A 26,370-nucleotide genomic window follows, 5' to 3' on the forward strand; every position below is an offset into this window, starting at 1 on the left:
TTTATTTTTTTTTCCAGTCTCATTCTCTACTAGGTTTTTAAAATCCTTAAAGCTCTGTAAAGTTTCACATTTATTTTTCATAAAATACACATAAACTTTCCTACTATAATCGTCGATAAAATTGACATAATATTTGGAACCTCCTATAGAGCTAGTTTCCATCGGTCCACAAACATCGGTGTGAATTAGTTGCAAAGGTTCGGTAGCCCTGGTTCCAACATTTTTAAATGGTTGTCGTTTCATTTTACCTGCCATACAGGTTGTACAGACTTGGCTGCCTTTCTTTGATAATTTAACACCCTCTGTACAATCAACAATTTTTTGTAAATCAGTGAAGTTCAGATGAGCCATTCGAAGGTGCCAAATATTTATATCTTGTTCTTCAACAGTTGATAAAAATGCCGGTGCTACAGAAATTTCTTTCAAAAGATACATGTTATTGCACTTAAAAGCTGTCAAAATCAGTCTTTTATTTTGGTAGACTGTACAGACATCTTTTTCAAATTGAAGCACACAGCCATTATTTGTCATCTCACTTACAGAAAGTAAATTGGTTGCCAGAGTAGGTACATATAACACATTTCTAACCTGAATTGTCTGAGGTTTGCCTTCGGAGTCTTTTATTTGCAAGTTAACATTGCCACATCCTTCCACTTTTAAAGTCTTCTTATCTGCCACTTTAATGCTACTTATTGTTGCCGGAGTAACATTGTACATCCAGTTTCTGTCCCTACACATGTGGTAAGAACAGCCAGAGTCGATATACCAGCGATTCTCATCCAAAGTGTCTGCAACAGAAAAAGCGGCAAAATAACCATTATTTTGGGTATTTGTTTTATTCTTCTTCTGGAAGTGACAGAAACTACTGAAATGGCCGTATTTATTGCAATTATAACATCTTGGCCCCTTCTTTTGTTGATTACCATGTGAACTTTTCTGAGACTTAGGTATATTTTTAGCTTTATTATGGTTTACATATAATGCTGCAGAATCTGACGCTTTCACCTCCTGGAGCAGCTTTGTTTTGACAAAATCAGCTGTAATAGACACACCTGAGCTCTCAATAGCCATTATCATCGGTTTGTAGACATCAGGGAGGCCAGCGAGAAGCAAAGTACCAAGCCACTCGTCTCCGACTACAAAATTAATATTCCTAAGCTTATGAGCTGTTGTCATTACTTTATTTACATACTCTTCAACACCAGAGCTGTCATCCAAAGTTGTTGAAATCAGATCTCGTAACAAACCTACTTTTCTACTGAGCCCGGAGTCGTCAAACACTTGTTCCAATTTTGACCATACCTGTTTCGCCGTGGTCGCCTCCTGTACATGAACGTAGTTAATTGGATCAATCAGAAGTATTATTTTCGACTTCGCCTTTATATCCTTTTTGTTATCTGCTACATAATCGGCACTTGGTTCGATAGTATCCCACAAGTCTTCGTGTTCCAAGTAGTTCTTGACCGCAAATTTCCATGTCGGATAGTTTTCCCTGCCAATTAACTTCTCAATTGTGCCCATTGATATTTGCGAGGCCATGATTTAATGATAATTTAGGCTGAAATGGCTGAAAAGATAAAAACTTGCCTCGCAGCGCGTGGGCACTTTTAGGTTAAGTTAACTTTTTTGACAACTGAGCCGCGAAACTTATCGGTAAAACACTAATTTTAATTATTTGAGGAACAAATGGCCCATGACCTCTTAGAATCCTCTAATGTAAATCGGATTAATGTTTTAATTATTATTTAAGGGCTTAGGGAAAAGCACAATGAAACCATCGGATGTAAGACATAGACAAGAAGAGATTTATTTTTTAAAAAGTGTTGCCAGGTTGCGGTTAATTATTTTAACAAGAGGTATGGGCATTGTGAATGTCATCTCGCTTTGTGTGGTAGGGCACAGCCAGTGGGTGTCATTCCAGATCCAAATTTTCTTGCGTGATTCGGCATTGGTCCCATAATAAAAGTTGTTCAGTATGACCTGTAAAGTCACTGCGCAGAGTATGGCTGGTGGTTAAAATTTCATCTTATACCTATATTCGACACAAGTAGTAAGTACTTACAGACCAACTATGATACACATTTTGCCTGTATAGTGATACATAGTGAATAAATTAATACCTGATTTAAAAAATAAAACAAAAATAACAAATAGCATGTTATTTAATTCAGTAATCACTAATCAGTCTTAAACAATGAACATCATACTTTTAGATTAGACAACAAAATGTATATTTATACTGTGTTTCGACTTGAAAGATTTTACTGCTTTAAAACATAAGACAAACCTACCAACCAAATGTATAAAAAAAATGTTTTTTGTGATTATTATTTTCCTATAGGTTTCACGTAAATGTTTGTAAAAAGGAAATAATCTCCATAATATAAGCTATTAGTTGACACCTCGATGAATACAATCGGTTAAGTGGTTTCCGAGATACACCGCCAAAAAGAATAGGTCCGGACGCCATCTTTGTGACGTCATTACTATCCCCTCCCACCATTTTTCCGCTTTACTACCGCATGTACGGTGATCAGGAGAAACGCCCGAACACATTGATACCGGTTGTGGGTAAGGCCGAGCTGAGTCAATTAAATCTGGCCTCGGAGCGGCTTGGGGACTACTAATAGTAAAAGTTGTTCAGTATGACCTATAAAGTCGCTGCGCAGAGTATGACTGGTGGTTAAAAGTTCACCCTGTATAAAATTTTTAAGTAAAAAGAAATATGTACCTACCTATGATTAAGACGAAAAAAGAGACTAAACGTCGAAGTAAGGTAACATTATTGTATCTGGTTTTTATAATTGTCATTATAATTTCAGTAATTAAAACCGATACTCTATAAATTCCATTCAATACGTATCGTAACAGTCACCACAGTTTCGACCGGTAAAAGCCAGTTATCGTTACCCATGCGCAAATAAATGAGTGTAGCTTCATTGTTTATTACTCGATCTGTATGTTTTAAGGCTCATTATATTCCTTGATAATGAAGCAATATGTTTTCTATTAAACAAAATTTGCGAAATGCTAATATTTACGGAGATTTTTACAAAATAAAAAATAATAATTTTATAAAAAAACTGTTTTTTGTGATTATTTTTTTTCCTATAGGTTTCACGTAAATGTTTGTAGAAAAGGAAATAATCTCCATAATATAAGCTATTATTTGACACCTCGATGATTAAAATCGGTTAAGTCGTTTTCGAGATACACCGCCAAAAAGAATAGGTCCGGCCGCCATCTTTGTGACGTCATTACTATCCCCTCCACCATTTTTCCGCTTTACTACCGCATGTACGGTGATCAGGAGAACTGTCCGAACACATTGATACCGGTTGTGGGTAAGGCCGAGCCGAGTCAATTAAATCGTGTTTCTAGAGGGCTTTTGAGATTTGGCGACCGTACTACTTGTCAGCATCTCGGGTTTCGGGGCCAGGCCCATTCGGTTGGCACGAAGTGACTCCAAGTTGGTGCGAGCACAAGATGAACCCCTGTACCCCCATGCCATGGAAACAATTCACCTTGAGGTTGCACCAATAAGATCTATTACAAGTCTTTCTAGTCAAATTAACCCTTTGACCTCCAAAGACGTCATATGACGCGCGCGGCTACAGCCCAATATCAACCGTCATGCGTACCGACAAGGTTCACGATTACGCGTCGCGTACGGTAGGCGGGGCGTTAAGAGAGATCACGCACTTATTCCTTCCGATAAGTTAATACATCCTTCCCATTTGTGCCCAGCAGGGACAGGAGTACACCGTTCAAAAGTGTTGTGGCGAACCACTATATCGATCAAGAAACTCATTTACCAGATATACAATGCCTTTAAGAAACATAAAGGGTTACAACTAGTAGCCGACGCCATACAATCAAAGTAACGGTCTTATGAAACTTAGCATGAATATTAATAACATCAGGTATTCGTTTTTGATGCTAAACATTGTCATACAGAGAAAATAGAGCGAGTGAATATTTGTGAACATAACTCAGATTGTATTCGGCGACGGCTAAGTTCTTGTAATTCTAAAAACAATTTTACTATAAGTATTACACTGTTTATATGTATATAACAATACTTAATAAGTAAATAAAAATACTTGCTAAGTATGTATTATTACTTCCTTTGGTTCCTAAGTTTGTATCATTGGAAAAGTAGGTATAATAATTATCATAGTCAACATTATAGACATCAGTAATCTGGTAGATCACAGTAATTATTGCTATACTTACATAGTAATTATAACGTTTCTATCTTAATCCTACGGTATCTACAATAAAAGCTAGCTGTTAGCAGTGTCACTATTTGCACAGTGTGTTCCGGCTAATGCAAGCATAGGCACTATCTAGTTTGCCTGTGCGAGCGGGGTCTAGAAGGATTCCACAATGGCGAGCAGCGCCGTGGCGGTGCCGACGACCAGGCCAATGATACCGAAGATAAACAGCAGCCAATCTTTGACGCGACGAAGGCGGCCGCCGCCCGTCGCGCCCTCGTCCGCCCACGACAAGCACATTTCCATCAGCGCCGGAAAGCAGATGCCCAGCGCCGACAAACACAGCGCACCAAACAGCGAGATGAACAACCCGAGTCGGGGGATTGACACCGCGAACACGACTGTAGATACAAACAACATTGGTAATGTGGGCATCCTAAGATTGATCATGCAAGTAGGTACAGTCGCCATCAGATATATAGGAGCGGCCAAGGTGCTCACAAATATCTGAGCAGGCCTGTATTGTCCATTCGTTAAGGTATTTTTTCAGATATTTTTGAGCATCTTGGCAGCCCATAGCCATATTTGATGGCGACAGTACCTACTATTGTATTTTTGGGAAAAATTCATAACATATTCACACAGAAATTCATTACTGAACAGTCTGTAAGGCAATAAGCTATACTTCATTTTTTAGCATTAGAAAAAGGATAAACAACCTTGAGGTGTTTTTTATTGAAGAAAGCTTTAAAAAATAGTACTATAACGTATGAAACAAAAGAATGCGCTATATGTTAAAAATATAGAAAATACCTACTGGAAATATGCATTTGGCAAGTAATATCATCTTAAACTACAAGTACAGGGATAAATCTGAACTACCTCTATATATTTGTAAAAAATAAATAATAAGTTAAAATTATACGGAACCATCGGTGGGCAAGTGCAACTTGCACTTGTCCGGTTTTTTTTTAAACCACACGGCCCTGCATCACGCAGGTACAATAATTGAGGAATTTTGGCAAGATCACATGATTCAAATTTCCGCCTGCTGCGGAGTTTTTTTTAAATGCTCGCAGGGTAATGCAATGCGCCATTTTGTCCCGTACCCCCCTTTAGTCCGAACTTGTTGCTCTGACTAAAAAGTCTCGTGAAATGTGCCATTAAGTGCAAATGTCCAAAATATGTGATTTTATTTAATATCCGAAAATAACCTTTCAGAGATTTTTTAAATATCTGGTAAGTGTAAGAATTATTTGGTTCTTTTACAGATTGCATGTTATTTTTATTAAATTTGTGACAAATCTGTATGTTTGAAATTTTGATACGATACCTGCAGGCCAAGATCCGGTCTTACCCAAAGTGGTAAATGATGGATGCTAAGCATCCGATCTCAAATTCTCAGGGATGTTCAAACTTTTTTCGTGTCACCCTCACCACTATTATTGATTAAATTAGATATTAAATGTGATTAATACGAGGTATTAAATCACAATAAACTTGACCAAGTAACGTAGCAACATACTTAATTTATCTCTTGTGCTTAAAAAAATATGTTTCTATCTTTATAAATAATAAAAACGCAGACTGATTAAACGTTATCGTATTAATTCCTTTAGTTTAATATTATTTTATACTTATGTCCTCTTTTATCACCTTCTCTCAACCTACCGCGTTTATGGTGTCAATACCCACCCACGTAAGTTCATTGCCGCACATGGGTTCATTGACCCCACACCTAAAATTTGTCAATCATAATTTTTCTTATAGTTAAACACTCATTATGACGCTTAGAAAGATAATAAAATAAAACTATATAGAGAATTTCATTATTATCTCTTTCGTATTTGTTTCAAGTCCGTAACTGAGAAAAGAAAATCCAACATCATCTCAACCCACCTTTTAGGTTATTAACGTCCGAAACTTTGCCGAACTCACTTTAGTGTTTCTTTAATGAGTTTATAATTTTTGACATCATTACAACTTGCAACTACAAAATAAGAGAAAGGAAAGTTTGGAAACTTAAATTGTATTCGGTAAGTAAATTTTAAGTAGACGACCGGTCTGGCCTAGTGGGTAGTGACCCTGTCTACGAAGCCAATGGTTCCGGGTTCAAATCCTGGTAAGGGCATTTATCCGTGTGATGAGCATGGATATTTGTTCCTGAGTCATGGGTGTTTTCTATGTATTTAAGTATTTGTATATATTATATATATCGTTGTCTAAGTACCCTCAACACAAGCCTTATTGAGCTTACTGTGGGACTTAGTCAATTTGTGTAATAATGTCCTATAATATTTATTTATATTATTTATATTTATTTATAAAAAAAAAGTATTCAAGCTTTAGCTATGATATGTCCTGAAAATTACTGCGCAAGTAATTTTGTCGTGAATAATATATGAATTTTATCGTTTGTTTTTACGCGCTCGTGATATATATAAATTGAACATAAAATTCATTTTTTACGTTATTAGTAATGTTAGTATTATAAAAACATTGATATACCTATTCATAAATGATGCTCTCAATTATATCTGAATTAGTAATTCATTATATTTCAACGGAAAAATATTATAGGACATAGAAAAATACATAGAAAATACCCATGACTTAGGAACAAATATCCATGCTCATCACACGAATAAATGCCCTTACCAGGATTTGAACCCGGGAGCATTAGCTTCGTAGGCAGGGTCACTATCCACTAGGCCAAACCGGTCGTCAAAATATCTAAAAACTTATTATTTTTTTGAATAAAATTATATTTTTTAAAAATCTGATTATTAGCAGCTTACGTATCTGTTATACGGTGTAATACTGATTATAAGTTCAGGTGTGTCTGTTAGTGTCAGGTTAGTTTTTATCTGGTTAGATGAGGTCACGCAGCAATAACTTCTGAACAGCAGTTGAGCACCTGACTACATTTCTTTATTAACATTTTAGTAAACTATGCCCAGACTCTTTGTCTCAAGTTGAGAATGAATTATTGATTTTAGATTATTTCAATATTTATATAGGTATCTTCTAGGATGCATGGGCGAAAGGAATCTTTTAATGAGCATTTATGTACATAAATTCTTTCAATTCGACTTGCAATTTTTTTCTCACATCCCATTCCCTCGTTTTGCTTTTTAAATAGGCATTTTATATTTTACATTGAAAGGGTCTAGCCGCAATCCTATAGTGAAACTGCCCCTGGCTGAAATGTATACCTTTCTTAGAAGCGTTAATTGGTCTTATTATAAGATATCATTTTACAATATTTCAAGCCTGGAATCCCCTTGGTTTGGATAAAAAAACAAAAATATATAAAATCTTTTTTAATTTTTCTAAGCTAAACTAATGGTTAGATTTCTTTGAAATTCGGATTATACATGGCACTAATAGCAATACATTTTCAAAAAAAAAATCAAGTTTCTAACTTATTTACAAAGGCCTAAAAAAATATTTTTTTTTGTTTAAATTTTTTTTTTTAGTATTTACAAGAGGGCGACAACCTCAATTTTTAGGTATTTAATGCACAATACAATATTGTATGAAATATATTTTTTTCATAAAAATCCATTTGGGGCAACAAGGTAAAAATGTCTTACTAATGCAGGCCATTCGACTTAAGGCGTCTGTAGGTTACACATTGGGCCAACGTACTTGGCTCATTGTGTACTTCCGCCTTTACAACCATTTAGTAGGTATTAACGAGCAGCAGCTAGTCGAGCAGAAAAATTGTTTACACTAAGTATAATTATATTTTTTAATGCAGTATTGCGTATTTCATAATAGGAATGTTTACGTAGTAGTTGTTTACGTACAGCAATGGTAGATTACATACCGAGGCCAATAAAATAAGAAATGTCTCAGAACACATGTAAGTATCGGCCGAAGCGAAGCTGAGGTCTATTATGACATACGCAATACTGCCTTAAAAAATATTACGTATCAAAAGAAACTAAAAAAGTAAAGCACATTTAATTAAAATCCTACAATTTACACCTTAACATAACACATAATTACTCATCCTCGTCACTGTCTGTATTAATACTAACATTTATACCTTCGGTCTTGAACAGTGCACAGAGTTTATGGCTAGGCCGCGGAATTCTGGATAAAAACCTGCAATACGACAAGTAATATATAATTGCCGCTACATGTGAACAACAACCTACTGTTCTTAACCCATTCGCACATTCACAACAATATTTATCGATTGCTTCTACTCCCCTCTTTTCGCCATCATACTTTATGAAGCATCTATATACCTTCTTAGACATATGCCGAGAATGTATCTATATTTTATGATTAATGGTCGTAAGACGAATGGCCTGCATTAGTAAGACATTTTTATCTTGTTGCCACAGATGGATTTTTATGAAAAAAATATATTTCATACAATATTGTATTGTGCATTAAATACCTAAAAATTGAGGTTGTCGACCTCTTGTAAATAATTTAAAAAAAAATTAAACAAAAAAAGAAATATTTTTTTAGGCCTTTGTAAATAAGTTAGAACCTTGATTTTTTTTAGGGTTCCGTAGCCAAATGGCAAAAAACGGAACCCTTATAGATTTGTCATGTCCGTCTGTCTGTCCGATTATGTCACAGCCACTTTTTTCCGAAACTATAAGAGCTATACTGTTCAAACTTGGTAAGCAGATGTATTCTATGAACCGCATTAAGATTTTCACACAAAAATAGAAAAAAAAAACAATAAATTTTGGGGGTTCCCCATACTTAGAACTGAAACTCAAAAAATCTTTTTTCATCAAACCCATGCGTGTGGGGTATCTATGGATAGGTCTTCAAAAATGATATTTATGTTTCTAATATAATTTTTTTCTAAACTGAATAGTTTGCCCGAAAGACACTTCCAAAGTGAAAAAATGTGTGTCCCCCCCCCCCTGTAACTTCTAAAATAACAGAATGAAAAACCTAAAAAAAATATATGATATACATTACCATGCAAACTTCCACCGAAAATTGGTTTGAACGAGATCTAGTAAGTAGTTTTTTTCATACGTCATAAAATAAAAATATTGTTTTTTTCATCAAACCCATACGTGTGGGGTATCTATGGATAGGTCTTCAAAAATGATATTGAGGTTTCTAATATCATTTTTTTTCTAAACTGAATAGTTTGTGCGAGAGACACTTCCAAAGTGGTAAAATGTGTGTCCAAAGTGGTAAAATGTTGAACGAGATCTAGTAAGTAGTTTTTTTAATACGTCATAAATGGTACGGAACCCTTCATGGGCAAGTCCGATGTGTTCTGAGACATTTCTTATTTTATTGGCCTCGGTATGTAATCTACCATTGCTGTACGTAAACAACTACTACGTAAACATTCCTATTATGAAATACGCAATACTGCATTAAAAAATATAATTATACTTAGTGTAAACAATTTTTCTGCTCGACTAGCTGCTGCTCGTTAATACCTACTAAATGGTTGTAAAGGCGGAAGTACACAATGAGCCAAGTACGTTGGCCCAATGTGTAACCTACAGACGCCTTAAGTCGAATGGCCTGCATTAGTAAGACATTTTTACCTTGTTGCCCCAAATGGATTTTTATGAAAAAAAAAAAATTTCATACAATATTGTATTGTGCATTAAATACCTAAAAATTGAGGTTGTCGCCCTCTTGTAAATACTAAAAAAAAATTTTAAACATAAAAAAATATTTTTTTAGGCCTTTGTAAATAAGTTAGAACCTTGATTTTTTTTTTGAAAATGTATTGCTATTAGTGCCATGTATAATCCGAATTTCAAAGAAATCTAACCATTAGTTTAGCTTAGAAAAATTAAAAAAGATTTTATATATTTTTGTTTTTTTATCCAAACCAAGGGGATTCCAGGCTTGAAATATTGTAAAATGATATCTTATAATAAGACCAATTAACGCTTCTAATAAAGGTATACATTTCATCCAGGGGCAGTTTCACTATAGGATTGCGGCTAGACCCTTTGATTCATCTTTACTAGATGGGGAATCATTTTATTCTAAAATGGTTATAAAATCAGTGTAAGAATCTAATTTTATGGAACCCTCCTCTACGCAAATTCGTGCCCTTACCGTTCTGTTGTCACCTGCACAATACTTGTTGTTGCTAGATTTATAATTTCTGTCGCAACAATGAATATCTGTGTCAGTAAATAATGTAACCCATGTTGTTAAGCAGCCTACTGTGGTAGAAGTATTCAACTATTCGCTGATGTCTGTGTTAGTTCGCTGTAATAGTACATTATTGCGGAGGCCGGGAAAAAGCAATTCGTGGATGAGTTTCGATTTTCCGAAGATGAATCTACGAATTGTATGGTGCTTTTCTCCAAACATGCGAGGAAATAAGGTAAAATAATCATAATTTAAGCATCAATCAGCACTACAATCGAACCTTCACATCAAAAACGTCAAAAAAATCCCTAGGCACAACTTTTTCTGCCATTCAGGGCTATAACGGCGAAAATCGAAGTTCGTCAATTGCGGGCATTTTTCTCTGTCACTGTTATTACGCCTTAGTAAGAGTAAAAGAGAAAGACACCCGCAATTTGCGAATTTCGGTTTATGCGATAAGTACCATTAGGCCCCCAGTACCATTCGATATTCGTTCATTAAATATCATTATGCAATATATGTAAGCTGTGTGTGCACGCACGAGATCCATAAAAAGATATATAGTGTTTGATTTTATTAAGCAGTATTCGCACGCGGGCCGTGGCTATAATAATTATCTGTTTGCGTATTTCTTAGTGGATACGTGTTTTTAAAAAGTAAAAAAAAAATACAGCAATAACTTCCCGTGCTCTAAAAGTTTAACACGACAGCAATGAATTGTTTTTTTTTTTTAATTTGATTGTGAACATAATGAAGAACTTCCCGACTATTTTTGCTACAATAAAGTGAACATTTTCGAGGATATTGGAGAAATAGTTATTTTTTTCCATTATAACGATTTACGAATCCTAGAAATACTTTTTGAATAGCAGCTGAATTAGTAATATCAATGAAAAATAGTAGTAAAAATATTTTTTTAAAAGCAGCAGATATAAGCATTTTCGAATGTATACAGCTTTGTAATGTGTAAAAAAAGTTTACAAATTACCTTTTATCAGCTAGTTCTATTATTAAACAGAAGATTTCTACCAAATCAAACACAAATTAAAACTGAAATGCTTCAAGTCTATTAACGTCTGTGTAATAGAGGAAAAAATAATTTTAACTAAGCTTTAAGAAAAAGAAACAACATTATACAAGTTTTAATATGCGTTAAGAATTATAAAGACCGGAACGAGACATTGTACAGAATTAGGTTTTTTCTGTAGCTTTTACACCAACGTTACATCTCTTAGCTGTGTAATCAGTTATAAGTTATAAGTGATGTAATTGTGCTTGTGTGTACTTGGGATAGGGACTTTTCTAACAAGGACACCATTGAATTTTTTTTTCTGCTGTTAATATATCCAGATATTTCATTGTTTTCAAAAGTTTATGGAAAAATGCGGTTCGGTGAAACAATGCCGAAAAATCGTTGTACCATTTTTCGGCAATAGCAACGAACGCATTTAGTAACGTTCGAATTTTATTGCACTACTTACACGTGAGAAGGCACAGGGCGATCCGGAGGGCGTATTCAGATGCGACAAGTTTAGGCTGCGATGCGTGTGACTGAAGGAGCCGCGGGCGTAGGTAGCCGCTCCACACCACGTCCACCGGCACGTAACACTGCAGCCCGTAGCTAATGAAAATGGCCACCGAGAACATCGCTTTCACGCTCGTCGCAACCCTGTAAATGTAGTTTCCATAAATCTGTGGTCGGTCGCTAAATTACTGATAAAGGTGGAATTATTTTTTGTAAGTAGGTAGATGAGAGTTTAAGAATCCTTAATTCAGTCGGCACAACAATTTATAAATTATTTTGCAATTTGACCTTATTTGACCAACTTAGCTGCAATAGCGGGTTATTCCCACTAGGTACCACCACGTTGTTACAAATCAGTGACTACTGTTTTTTTTTAATAAGCTGGTGGTAAATATTGGTTTTGTTTCCTCAGTAGTTACCACTTAAATCTTGTCAGAGTTCAACACTAATAAAAACAGTAGAAATAGTACGGTAGTTTAAATATATTTCGTCTAAACTTTAAAATTTCCTTTACTATTTTAGTTTTTGCACTTGCAACAAAACAATTTTGTAATTTTTGATCACTTTATAATAATTATTTATGAAAGCTGGCCATACACACTAGGGTATGCCTGTGCAGTTTATCAACTGCACAGGTAAAGCGGAGCGTGTGTGGCATTCGACTATGCAGTTTTCTATAAGTACAGCTTTAAGCTGCCCATATACACTAGGGTATACCTGCGCTGTTTTACCAGTATAGTTTAACTGCACAGGTAAAAAGGAGTGTATGCGGCATTCGACTGTGCAGTTTTCTACGACTGCAAAGGTGACCTGCGCAAATATATATATTTTTTATCTGTGGGCTCTTGAACTGTACAGGTAAAACTGAGCATGTGTGGCGTTCGCCTGTGCAGGCCTCAGTTGTCCAGTGATCGCAGAGATGGTAGATCTCAATGCCATTCTTTTTTCTCTACATTTAATGTACAGTAATTCACTAATTTCCTAAAAATTTGAATTTGTCGATTACTTTAAATAATAAAAGTATTTTCATTTGCATTAAAATAACTGCATTAGTACCTATTATTATTTGTGCTGATGCTGTTGAATAAGTGATTAGTTGATTACATATTGCTTAATTTATACTTACATGTTTGGTTGTATTTTACTTATATAAAGCTAGATAAATGGCATTACAGCTTTCTGGTATAATTTTGCCAAGAGCTTAAGGCGATAAGTATGAGCGCAGAATTTTTATAGACATTCGTAATGACCTTCCAGTAGCAAGAAATCGCAATGTTACTGTTAATTTCTTATGAGGAGATAATATGGTTCTCATAATAGTACCCTGCTTTATAATATAGAGTGTCATCATTTTTAAAAGCTTGTAGTATGTTTAGATTGCTAATTTAGGTAATCATCAGGATATATTTTGAATTCTTTCAATAATTTGATATGGCTTAATTGATTTCTTTTTGGCAGCCATTCCTTACACCACACTTTACGACCCTATCCTTTCTTACTTGCTTGGTCTTTCTTGTGCTTTATAATCGAAAACAATAACATTAATAGTGCTGCGTCAACATCAAGCATAGCGGACGTCGGTACCATGGCTACACAACTGAGAATTTGTGCAGCTTTACCGCTGCCGTGTGTTTGCTCTACCCAGCCGGGGTTTACCTCTGCAGTTTAACTGTACAAGTAAAACTGCACAGGCATACCCTAGCGTGTATGGCCAGCTTAAAGCACTCTATATTTATGGGAACTATACTATTTTTACTGTTTTTATTAGGGTTCCGTAGTCAACTAGGAACCCTTATAGTTTCGCTATGTCCTTCTGTCTGTCTGTCTGTCTGTCTGTCCGAGGCTTTGCTCCGTGGTCGTTAGTGCTAGAAAGCTGAAATTCGGCAAGGATATATAAATCAATAAAGCCGACAAAGTCGTACAAGAAAATATAATTTTTTTTTTTTTTGAGGGTACCTCCCCTACACGTAAAGTGGGGGTGATTTTTTTATTGCTTCAACCCTACAGTGTGGGGTATCGTTGGAAAGGTCTTTCAAAACTAATGGGGGTCTTTAACAAACATTTTTTGATAAAGTGAATATATTCGGAGATAATCGCTCCGAAAGAGAAAAAAAATGTGTCCCCCCCTTCTAACTTTTGAACCATAGGTCCAAAAAATATGAAAAAAATCGTGGAAGTAGAGCTTAAGAAAGACATTGTTTTTGAGTTATCGCAAAAAGTTTCTCCCATAGTAAAAAGACTTACTTTAGGTACTGATTATGCAAATTTGCCTATTTGTTTAACTCGCGTGAAAGGTACCGTTTCATCCCTTGGTTATTAGTATTGAACTCTAACAACATTTTGGTCGTAACTTGTTTTTTATACCAGGTTGGTGGCAAACAAGAATACGGCCCGCCTGATGGTAAGCAGTCACCGTATTACCAAACCGAGTTGGTGGTAACTACTGTTTTTTTTTTCCAAAAGTTACCAGTGGTAAAAGGTGGGGAAAAAAACCAGTATTTACCCCTGGTAACAACTTGGTAAAGCTTATCCCGCAATAACTAAGTGAAGTTACGATTATACCGAACTCCAATAGAAAAAGCAAATAATGTAAACAAATATGACAGCTTTGGTTGGGATTTGACATTTAATCTAAAAAAAATATGGAGGTTGATTTCACTGATATATTATCTTTAATTAACATATATTTTAACAGAACATTAATACGAATAAAATATTTAAGTATATTAATTGTTGATAAGATCAAAGTGCGTGATTACGAAGTATCGAAGGAAGAAGAAGGAACTACCCAATTTTTACATTATTTGCAATTTTTAATTGGATTCCACTTTACGTCCTTTTGCTTTAACAGACATACTTATTTAGAAGAAAAACCGGATTGTCTCAAATATAGGTATGTTTAGTAGGGAATGCAAAAACCGGAACAAATCAAAAACCGGTTATTAATCGAAAAACAAGACCAAACCCGGTAAAACATTGTAAAACAACATTTCTGAATATTTTTAATCATTCAAGGGTTTAAATTGGATGTTTCGTCTTAGTATATTAAATTTGTATAATTAAGTAAGAAAGTGCACATAATGATAAGAGTGCCTTATGACATTAATGACATTAATTTAGAATGCCTTAAGGCATTAAGTCCGCCATTTGTACCTTCATGTATTGTGCAATAAAGATTAAATAATAAATAAAATAATAGTATGAAAAGTAAAAAAAAGGGGTATGTAAATTAGGTAGTTAACTAGATAACATTTTTATTTTTATTTTTGCGCGTTGTTTTAGTTAGTAATTCATTTCCCTCACTACTCTCAGGGCCGTAGCATCATATTTAGAAGGAAAGTAAACGAATGGCAATTTTAGGTGTGAATAAAGGAAGGCTATAAAACATTCTGCATTTAAATAATTATATTCACGTATTCGAATTTTACACTTGCAACAAATACACCATATGTGTTCATTGACTCCTTTTAAATTCTGCACGCAGACTGTTTAGGTAGATATATCATCAGTATTTAGTTATTAACTTAAGTTAAATTTGTTATAAATGATAACTAATTTGATACTCATCATTAAATTACGGCTTCGCTCATTATTCCATTATCGAGACAACATAATATACCGCTGTTTGTTTAATCACGAATAATTCTAACTACCAACTAGGTATTAATACAGGATTGGTCAGGGTAGTAGAAAACTTATAAAAATCAATGAGCATGGCTTTACCGACTTTTATAAAAGTTATCTTGTGCGGTTTTGAAAAAAAAAATAATACATTAAATCTATAAATATTTTATTTTGATGTAATTACGAGTATATTCCAATTTAGGTCGTTTTTTAAAATTAATATAATTTCGGTTATTAACCGGTTAGTGGCTCTAAAACCTGGTTTTTAACCGAGTCCAAAAAAACTCAGTTAACCAGTTTGTATTCCCTAATTAATAGATAGGTAGCAAACTCCCTTCTTAAATTTAGTAGAATGTCGTCTCTGTTAAGAAGGTTAAACATTTCTTATTAGCTATTTTAACGACATAGTGCGATGTATATAGTTATACTCGTAAGTTATCATCATCATGATGATGATGGTGAAGATGATGATATAGTTATAAGTATATAGGTGTTGCTTCTTTTGTGCAGAGTGGTGTTTCCATATTAAGTACCTATTTGAGTAAAGTTTTATTATGAAGCTCTCACCGGCGAACACAACGAGGTAACGTATATCTACAACAACATCGACAATAATTAACTTACCGATATTCCATTGTGTTAGCTAATGTACCAATGGTGACTGCTTTAAAGAAAAGAGTGACACTTATTTAGAAGTTTGTGAGGTAAGTCTTAATTACTTAATCAATATCTAGGTATAAATTGGACAGTTTAGATGACCTAACCATGTACCCAATTTCAATCGTCAATTTAAACATGTTACAGATAACCTGATGGCTAGTCAAAAGCCAATATCTATAATGTACATAAAAATGCACGTATCAATTTATATAAAAACTATTTGCTTACAAAGCATACACGGTCATGACCATTATGTATTTACGCCAGTTCGGATTTAGGAAACTAAAGGAATTAGGAAGCGTGGCATAATAAATGTTTCGTTTTGGGGTAAATCGAATAGATAACTACCTACTAAGTTAACTTATTAGGGAGCAGTTGTCAATGTTATTTAGGAAACTACAACTATCTACCAAATTCTATACGTACTCTAGCAAAACTTGGTTAGCATTGTAGAAGTGTTGCCAAAGTAAAGTAATTCATAAACTTGAGAAGATATTTAAAATTTTCTATATTTTGGTTTCGTATTTTCTGAATGCACCTTATTCTTTAATATACCTCCCCAAATAACACAATCTCTGAATCATTTTATCTGTCAATTTAGTTCGCCTGATTCTGGAGGCAAGTTTAGGTATACATAGGTATTTGAATGGTTTAAAACATAAATTATGAGTAAGGATAGTGGAGGAATGATATTCCAAACAATGGTAGTCCACATTTTCCTCTCTGTAAATTAACTATTTTCAATGTTTTAATTTTTATAAGAGTTAGGAGTTAAGTATTAAAATAAAAATAATAAACCGGGTCACTCACGTATATAAACAGCCCGATTCGAAAAATGGGATACGATAACGATAAGTTCGGGTTCAAATAAGTTCTCATTTAAATCTCGTTTGTACAAACAGCTCGATTCGGGCAACCAATGTCACGTTGATGTTAGAAATATCGTAGATAGATCTTATTGGGATCATAGCGGAATCGAAATAAACGTCAATTTTTACATGTCAATTAGTTATCGATGTTAAACGTGTCTTAATCATTCTTCGAATCGGGCCGTAAGTCTATGATTGCTCGTAATGTTTTGCTCCAGCGAGTGTGTGAGAGACCCGGTGTAATACAGGCTGGGCAAATAAGAAGTATACATTTTGCTTTCAAATTATAAAGAACGAAAAGGTTTTGCTAGACCTTATTTAAGTCGATGGACGCACTCGCGGCTCGCCGGGTAGCATTTAATATATGGCGCTGATGCAGTAACGTTTCTTTACATCGCCAAGAAACGATACAATATATTATTTGTATACGCATTATAAATAAATAACGGGCTATTAGGTAGATACTAAAATACTCACCATGAGTTCTGAGGAAGATCGAGAGTGACCGAGTCACTGCACTTCTCAACGCAGAACACGTAGCCGATGGCACCGACGGCGATGTAAAGCAGCACGATAAACGTCATGCCCACGTTGAGCACCCCGAACGGCTTCCCAAAGGACTTGGGCGTCTTCATGTTATTCTCCAATGCGATCACCTGCCGACCACAAACACATAGTTTATTATTTACCTACCACTTCGGTGCCTTTTAAACTCGACATTAGGAAAAGGTAAGATTATCATGTAATTTTATGCAAATTACTTTTTTTTTGTGTTGGAACGTATACGTATGAGTATGTCGTTATATTTTAATCCACAATACCAAACGTTTAAAAGTAGGCTGATGCTTGATACAAATATACTGTTCGATGCAGATAAATTAATATACGAGTAAAATGGCGTCTATTAAACCAAGGCACAGACATACAACAACACAACAACACAAGACAAGAACAACAACAACAAGAACAAGAACAAGAAGAAGAAGAAGAAGGTAAGTATTGTAAACTAATACTTGTGAAAACGCGAATATACATATATATGGTTGTTATGGTTTTAGGTTCTGACTACCTGGCATTAGAATTATGTGTGTGTTGTTACGCATTAGCTATTAATTAAAAATAAAGTTGCTGAGCCATAAAGCACTATGTACACCAGAGTCCATCGCATAGCTATAGTGATCTGTTAATTTGTACTAATACTTACAACCCCCACAGCAGTAAGAGCAAACAGAATAGTCCCGAAAAACAAAGGGTATGTCTTAAATGAGCCCCAGAGATTTAGAGGCGTCTGTGATTTCTTCTCAGTCCCCAACAAGAAGTACAGCACAATACCAAGGCCGACGAAAGTGATTAGATTTGCGAGTGTTGAGAATGGCGCCAGAATCTTCAAATTGGGGATACAGTTGAATGCGATCAGCGGTCCCAGGATAATAACCATGTGGGTTGTCACTTTCATCTCATAGTAATCGTCGACCATCTGGAATAATAATAAAAACGTCATTGGTCATGTGTATGCCGGCAGTTGGACTGTTGATGAATATGGACGCATCAATGATGCAAAGGGCACGGCGTGACCTAAGCGGCGGCGAGAAGGCGCCCACTTAAAGTGCCTGCATTGCGATGACCTCGCTTTAAATGGCCGCTTATGGAGCATATTTATTCCCCTCGTATATTAGGCACGAACAGGAAATACATCTTACGCATTCAATTTATATCTAACATATTGGAATTGTTCTAACGAAGTTCAACGAATAAAAATAGCATTGTCATAAAAGAAACTCACCTACTCGCTAATTATAGTACCTACAGTCGCCATCATGTATATCTAAGCGCCAGAGGTGCTCAAAAATATCCGATCACGCACTCTGGGGCCTTGCCAGCACAGGCGTGTTCAGATATTTCAGCCGCTCCGTTATATCTGATGGCGCGACTGTATATTGTGCAACAAGGGGGGTAAATGAGATATTGTAATCGGGGGAATTAAAGGCCCGAGTTAGCAATATTCTTACCCCCAGAGTTACACACAATGTTTTTCATCACACTCGCGAGGAAAAAACTAAATTATAAGCGAAATTGACGACCGGTCTGGCCTAGTGGGCCTGCCTTTGAATCCGATGGTCCCGGGTTCGAAACCTGGTAAGGGCAATTATTTGTGTGATGAACACAAATATTTGCTCCTGAGTCATGGAGGTTTTCTATGTATATCAGTATGTATTTATCTATATACGTATGTATATCATCGCGTAGTACCCATAGTACAAGCTTTGCTTAGTTTGCGGCTAGGTCGGTCTGTGTAAGATTGTCCCCAAATATTTATTTGTTTAATAATCTTAAATACGGTGACATTTCAAAAATTCGTCCGCCGTATTGTCTTTTTTGACAGGTTAGGCATTAAAAGCACAAACCCATCCGGCAATCAGCCTTGACTGAAAACTGTGTATTTATTTATTTTATTATTTATTATTTTATTTATTTAGGATTACCAACAGATAATACATCTTACATGCTCTTAAATCTATATGACAATCGGGACTGATGCTTATCTAATAATTAGTGTAAAAATATTTTAAACGGCTATTAAATTAATCAAATGACATAATTTTAAAAGTCAAACTCATTTATACCTCCTTGCGTAGAAATTGTGTAGATGATAGAAAAAACATTATGCCCTATTTATTGCCCATGGGCATAATATAGCTCAGTCCATCTCAGTATGCTGGCATACATTATATATGCCCGACACCGTTTAAAAATCTATTAGTTCTATTACGCTCGTGGCTATACACCGTTTACGAGCAAGTGTGATGGAAAAGTATATTGACCTGAGGTCAATATACTATACCTACCTATTTAACCGGTGAATTTTAATTAATGAAAGGCGCGTAAAAATTGAATTAAGTTTATAAAAAGCTCAACACTATGTAGGCTATTGTTACACATTGAGCACTATTCAACAGCCACAAATCACACTCTACTACCAGTATTAAACTCTGATTCCGTTTTAGAAATAAATCATCTTTTAATAATTATACAAATATTACCCACTAACCCCCTTATTCATAAACGTCTACTTAATAAGTTACGAAGCCGCTAATAATCGTTTGTCCCTTTCCGACGTATTGGTATGATAGAGAGGGACAAACGATTATTGGCGGCTTCGTAACTTTAGTAAACGTTTATGAATAAGGGGGTACGAGTATATGTTTAAGTTTGCCAATTGTTATGCTAGCGCGGTGTTATGACATCATACCTAGGCTTCGAGATATCGAATAATTGGTTATAAACATCAGTGGAAAGTAGATATGAACATAACTTGTCAATACCGCTTTAATATTCTCCGCAATGAAGACAATATAGACGCAGCAGATTCCAAGCTGGTAGACAACGAGGAATATGTCGACAGCGAGCGCCGAAGGGCGAGCCAGCACGCGGAGCGCGGGCGGCCCGCGCGACAACGCCGCCGCCATCGACTCGGGGTAAGTAAGGAGCGGCACCCGCAGACGCTTGCACAGGTCGTACTGGGAACGTACCTGTACACATAAACAAACTAGAGATATTGGTGTTTACTAGTCCTACGATCTTCTGTTAACCGTCATTTAAAATGATTGTGTATAGTGCTCATTTAACTGTTCCGGTCTACTTATGCCGTATTATTTCAAAGATATTAAAATATGTTTTGTCTTATGAATGTATAACTTAAAAAACATTATTAGCCGACGAATCACCTGGTGGCCAGCGACTACGCTCACCCATATACACCCGCAACAACAGAGAGGTCATCTAAGTGGTGAAGATACAATGTTTTAAGTCCAAGAAAAGCTCGGATACGGCATTCGCACTACCAGAACATTTAAAGAGAATTGATGTCCTTGGTACACTCGTTTAAATATATATATATATATATATGTTGGGTGAGAATGTAGGTTAGATAGGTAATTAAACTTTTAAAGTTTTCATCAGGTTAGTGCTCAACGAGTTAGAGAGATCCAAATGTTGCGCGCGGTCTCCTTTCAGGGAGAACTATTATTTTAACCCGAATAACCCATGAACATTTCTTACCGAATTAGCAGATAGGTACTTGTACAAACCAGAACATGTAAACAGTAAGTGCAGAGCGCGCCGACGATGACGGTTGAGATGATCCCGGTGACGAGGCCGGAGCGCGCGAACGCCTGCGGCATGGCGAGAATGCCCGTGCCCAAGCTGCATTTCAGCAGGTGAACGAGCGTCTCGAAATCACTGCAGTGTGTGAAGCTCACTTAAAATATTATGCGTGGTATCGATTTCTAAAATATGAACTTGAATTTAGACTCTTATGACGGGAATAGATTTACGAAAACAATATTGAACATGAATAAAATTATAAATTAATTTCTTCAATAAAATCCTTTTCAATTAAATTACGCAATTTTTTTTTTAATTTCGCAAGTTAAAGTCAGGCCAAGTTAGCTTAGATGAACTCTATCTAATAACCAAGCATTCCCGCGGGTGAGGAAGAGTTTCTTTCTCCCCTTCTTTTCCTTCCCTTTCCACTGCAACTCTCCTATTGAGGCGACTTGATTTTTACCTTAATTATTGCGTGCGCAGGCATTTAAGAACATACTATGTCTTTAAATACATTTTATTGTTATTACTTATGCGTCAAAAAGTCCAATAAAATCCAAAATATGTATCATTATACACACCACTTGCCACCTACAGCCATTCCCCAATTCCCCATTCCCCAATGTCAATGCTATGGACATACTCGTACTACTCTTTGGGTACCTAGAGCTGTAGGTGACATTCGAATGGCAACTGCAGCATTGCTGTTGCAATGTTACGCTGCAGCCTTGATGTGGGCAAACTCACTATCAATCTCCTATCATAATGTTTTTACTGTTCCTCATCTTACATATTTCGGCCATATTAATATTATTTTCTCAAACCTGCAATGAAGTTTTGGCGTTATGTTCCTTATACTCGTAATAGGCTTCGATGTATTTTTCGAAGTATTCGAAGCTTTTATTTATATTTTAAGAACTCGAGTCTCCGAATACAGACTCAGTCAACAATTTTATAGGTTTTACCTAAACAACAGTACAGGAAATAGGCGTTATTGTATGATTTATGTTATTTATATCCATGAATTTTACAAGACAAGGCATTTCGAAGTTATTTGTAAAAAGAATACAAGTTCTCCGAAAAGGACTCAAGCCTCTACAAAAGACTCGAGTCTCTAATAAGTTGAAAAGAACTCGAGTTTCGTCTTAATTATAAGAATCTGAAAAACTGAATCGTCTTAAAGCCGAGGATTCAAAGGACTCGAGTCTAAACCAACACTAATTCTAGGCCTGGACGGCAACCGTCTTTTGTTTAAATGCATAATGTCATTCATTTTGATTTATAACCCCCGACCCTGACGCAAAAAGAGGGGTGTTAAACGTTTTGCATCAATGTCTGCGTGGCATAGTAGCGAATGGACCGATTTCAATGTTTTCTTTTTATATTTTATAAAAATCGATCCAGCAGTTTGAAGAGTAGTATCAGCCCTTTTCTAAAATGATATAAGACATTTTTGCCATAATTGCGTAGAAGTTTTATTTTAAAAAAATTTATTAAGTCATTTTTTTTTCTACTAGAGGTATGGTTACGAGTAAAAGACTAAAATATCCACGGTAAGGGCCGTTACAGACGAGCTAAAATTCTAATGAAGCTATTGTTAAATTTGTTACTGAATAAATTACGAGAATTATAAATATTATCCTTAGACAAAAGGTGTAACAAAAATAGTGGGGATCCCTATAAGGAGATATTCGGTAAAGTAGTTTGATTATGAAAAAGTAGAAGAAAAAAAATTTCATGACGAAAATATTTTAGTACTAAAATGTGAGATTAGTACTAAGTATATATTTCCTTGTAATTGTTTGCGGAAATAAACAGTTTAAATTTTTTTTTAAAACGTCCAAGAAAACAAAAACATTTTGGCGGAAAATGAAAAAATGTCATTGTATAATTTGATTTTACTGTTTTTTGTGGTTTTATTTCATTGCATTTTTGAGAAAAGCATACATGTTTCGGACGTCAAGTCCTTATTTCCCGGCCTCTTCAGTAACGTACTATAATTACCTATATTTATTTGCATAATCAAACTTACTTCGTGGGTCTGTTGACTTGTCGATGTTCGTGCGGATCATAGTCCTCGTCGTCGGCAAAACTGGCGGGAACGCCATCTCTGGAAATAGGGACGCAAGTTTTACTTTCAGTATAATTGTATTTTGGAACATCCCAGCGATTACAATTTCTTGGCCAAGTATTATGGGGCTGCATTAAATGATATCAGTATATAAGCATTATATTATGTATTAAATATTCTGTGGTTAGACACAAGAAATTCAGATAGGAATGGGGCAGGCAAACAGATTGTCTTTGCTATTTGTGGAATAGGCAAATGCCGCGTCAATACTGTTACCTAAGCTAGCCCGTTTTAATAAAATTTGATGTTGTAAGAGCGATAAATTATTTTTCACCACATAAGCTGGTAAATGCTCCCTTGATACATACTTTAAAAACTAATGAGAAAGTTGCATTTTATCCACAAGAGTGGCAAAGTAGTTAACTAGATGCAAATTTTGATTTATTTCCTAATTATGAATTATTTCCTAATTTTGGCTGGTGGAATCAATTTTGAATGATAAATATTTAATAGCGTATATTTCGCGTTGGTGTGGTGAAATTCTTGAGTTTCACTCGGTGGCAAAGTTTGTTTACCCCTCGTGCCTTGAAACCCTCGAAATGCTCGAGATTTCACTTTTGTAATTCTTCGCTTGCACGGGTATTAATATTAGCCCGAGGGGTTAAATAACAACGTTGCCCCTTTGTAATACAAATAACTATTTCACCACATCAACTCGTTAAGGCTCTCTTGGTACTTCATAAACTGATAAGAAAGTTGTATTTTATTCACATGCGTGGCAAAGTACTGGCTGATAGAATTCATTCGAATTTGATTTTTAATATTTTACAGTTTTTACTTGCGTTGGTGTGGTGTTGGCTTGAGTTTCACTTGAGTGCAAAGTTTGTTTAACCCTCGTGCCTTGAAACCCTCGCAACCCTCAAAATTCCAATTTTCAATTTTAATATCTTTCGCTCGCTAGGATATCCGAGTGGTAAACAACCACTTGGCCTCCTTGTAAAACAAATAACTATTTTAAGAAATGAATCGAAGCCTGTTTCAAATCGTTCGCATGGCTTAATTAGACGGATTATGGTATGATGCTGCTGTAAAATTCTATTGTTTTTTACATCACGTTGATATAATGCCATACCTATGATATGTATTAACAAAATCATAAATCAAGTGCGTAGCATATTGATTGAATGTTTTACGTCTCTGAATGAGAATGTTCAATCTTATCCCAGTTGAATGCAGTTTGTAATTTCAGAACTCATTAACTACGCGACTGCACCGATCTCGCGTAAACATCGTGTTTATGCACAATAGTGTTTATACAAGTTTACTTTGATATTTTGATTGCAATTAATGTACAAAGTTGTTGCACAAATTTTCGAGTAGCTGGTACTATTGTTTGAAAGTACCAGCTACGAAACCTAAAATCTCTGCCACGCTAACCGACGTAACTTCTTGACTACGAGTACATTTTTAAAGCTCATGGCGGTGTTAGCCTAGCTAATTAGTACCTACATATTATCATAAATATGTTCACATGGACACCATATTGTTACGATTTGTCATTATTATAAGTTCTTAATTAAGGCTACCTATCGGGACTGCTATCAATATATCTGTACCGCATGTTGATCTACATATTGATTTAAAATTTAATTAATAATAAAAGTGCATGTTATTACCTACCTTCGCGGCATGTACATTGTTAGATGGCAAGATTGAGATGATGACGGTACGAGTATGTGATGTAATAAATGAGATATCTTCACGTTTCCGACGGGCTTGTCCCAGTTTACTATAATTAGATAAATAAGGTTGATGATTACCCATGTGAGTATTATTTAACCTAGGAAGAATTACCCTAAGAGAATCATGAAGAAAGAAATTAACTAGAGATCGAATGCTAACATTATTAGACTTACTTGGTTGGCTCGGCTATCGGCTGCAAATGTACGGTTTCTGTCTTCTCCTCCATTACGTACGCGGCGCCTGCAACCGATATATCGGTATTACAAATCAATAGGGAATTGACTGGTCGGATGCGTGCGCTTAACGACAAATATGTCGAGTGAGTGGTCGGATCGTGGAGTCGGTAGCAGGGTACGATAATGGGTTCAGGATGTCCCCCATCGAGAACTAGCCGCAGTCAGTTGTGCTACTTGTCGTCATTGGTGTGTACACTATATATAGGCTCATTGATCAGCGTGTGGCGCGAGAAACGGTTGGAGTAGGCGAGCCTTCTGCTGACGCAATCTCCTTAATTGATCCGTTCTGTGCACTGACTGAAGGTTATGTCACAGGATCAACTGTTTCTTTTAAATATACTTAAGGTGTTCTTTATTTATTTTTTGTTAACTTGTCCTGTAAGCGGTGTCTTCAAAATCAAACTGGCATTACATTTACGAGTATAAGATATAAGGACTCTTGTAGAATTACCGCTGTCTATTTGAATACGAGTACCTGGTATACAATAGCTATATAAGGTTATATATAGGTAGGTGGTGCAGCCGAATCTCAGCATAAATGGGAATACATATATGATTTAATTAAACCGAGGGAATTAACGCCTTAGGTGACACGCGTACAAATACACAGACGCTGAGAAGACATCAAGATTCAGGAAGATAAATTTCTGGTCATTTGTTAGATTCTAACAGAATAAAAGTGTGCACCACGAAAATTCTGTGTTAGCTAAAATAGCATATTTGATGCAAGTGCGCAAGTTACCTTAGTGATTTTTTAGAGCTTTTGAGCGAAAAACATTTCCGACAAAAATACAATATAACAAATCGTCACTAGTTTGAAAAAAGCGCTCAGGTGCGAGTTCGTTTTACTCGCGCTCCGAGGGTTCTGTACAGTCAAGTGTAAAAATATGGGTGTACACATCTTACTCAAAAATATGTCCCATAGCATCTTATTCCAGTGTAATAAGAGCTAGTACCATATTTATGAGACGATTCTTTCGATACATATTTTTGCACTTGACTGTACAAACTTTGAATTATCTCGTGTAACTATAAAATTGAAAGACTTTTGATCAAAAGTACCTATACTAAGTATAATTGTGTACAGCGCCATCTATCGGCAAATTGCCACTAACTTGCGCGATGCACGTATGTTGGTTTGTCGGGGATAATTTTCTATCATGTGAACAGATTTCAAAAATTGATATTTTTTTTATTTGAAAAAATGTGT

The 26,370-nt window shown here is 35.5% G+C and overlaps 1 protein-coding gene across 6 annotated transcripts in view; it reads right to left on the bottom strand.

Annotated features, from left to right (window-relative positions):
• Positions 1–3,200: 3,200 nt before the first annotated feature.
• LOC133518258 (proton-coupled amino acid transporter-like protein CG1139) overlaps positions 3,201–26,370 on the bottom strand; it is a 36,042-nt gene continuing 12,872 nt past the window's right edge. For 3 of the 6 annotated variants that reach the window (XM_061851905.1, XM_061851914.1, XM_061851923.1), the window contains exons 2-9: positions 25,098–25,164; positions 23,143–23,220; positions 21,095–21,245; positions 20,330–20,536; positions 18,211–18,483; positions 17,484–17,662; positions 11,810–11,997; positions 3,201–4,618 (exon numbers count right to left, since the gene is read on the bottom strand). In XM_061851905.1, the coding sequence (XP_061707889.1) occupies positions 4,374–4,618; positions 11,810–11,997; positions 17,484–17,662; positions 18,211–18,483; positions 20,330–20,536; positions 21,095–21,245; positions 23,143–23,220; positions 25,098–25,150 (1,374 nt within the window). In that variant the 5' untranslated portion in view covers positions 25,151–25,164 and the 3' untranslated portion in view covers positions 3,201–4,373. The remainder of the gene's footprint in view (positions 4,619–11,809; positions 11,998–17,483; positions 17,663–18,210; positions 18,484–20,329; positions 20,537–21,094; positions 21,246–23,142; positions 23,221–25,097; positions 25,165–26,370) is intronic. The other 3 variants (XM_061851933.1, XM_061851896.1, XM_061851943.1) reach the window with 1 other exon arrangement.

Source organism: Cydia pomonella, chromosome 1 (genome assembly GCF_033807575.1).
Source record: "Cydia pomonella isolate Wapato2018A chromosome 1, ilCydPomo1, whole genome shotgun sequence".
Lineage (NCBI taxonomy): Eukaryota > Metazoa > Arthropoda > Insecta > Lepidoptera > Tortricidae > Cydia > Cydia pomonella.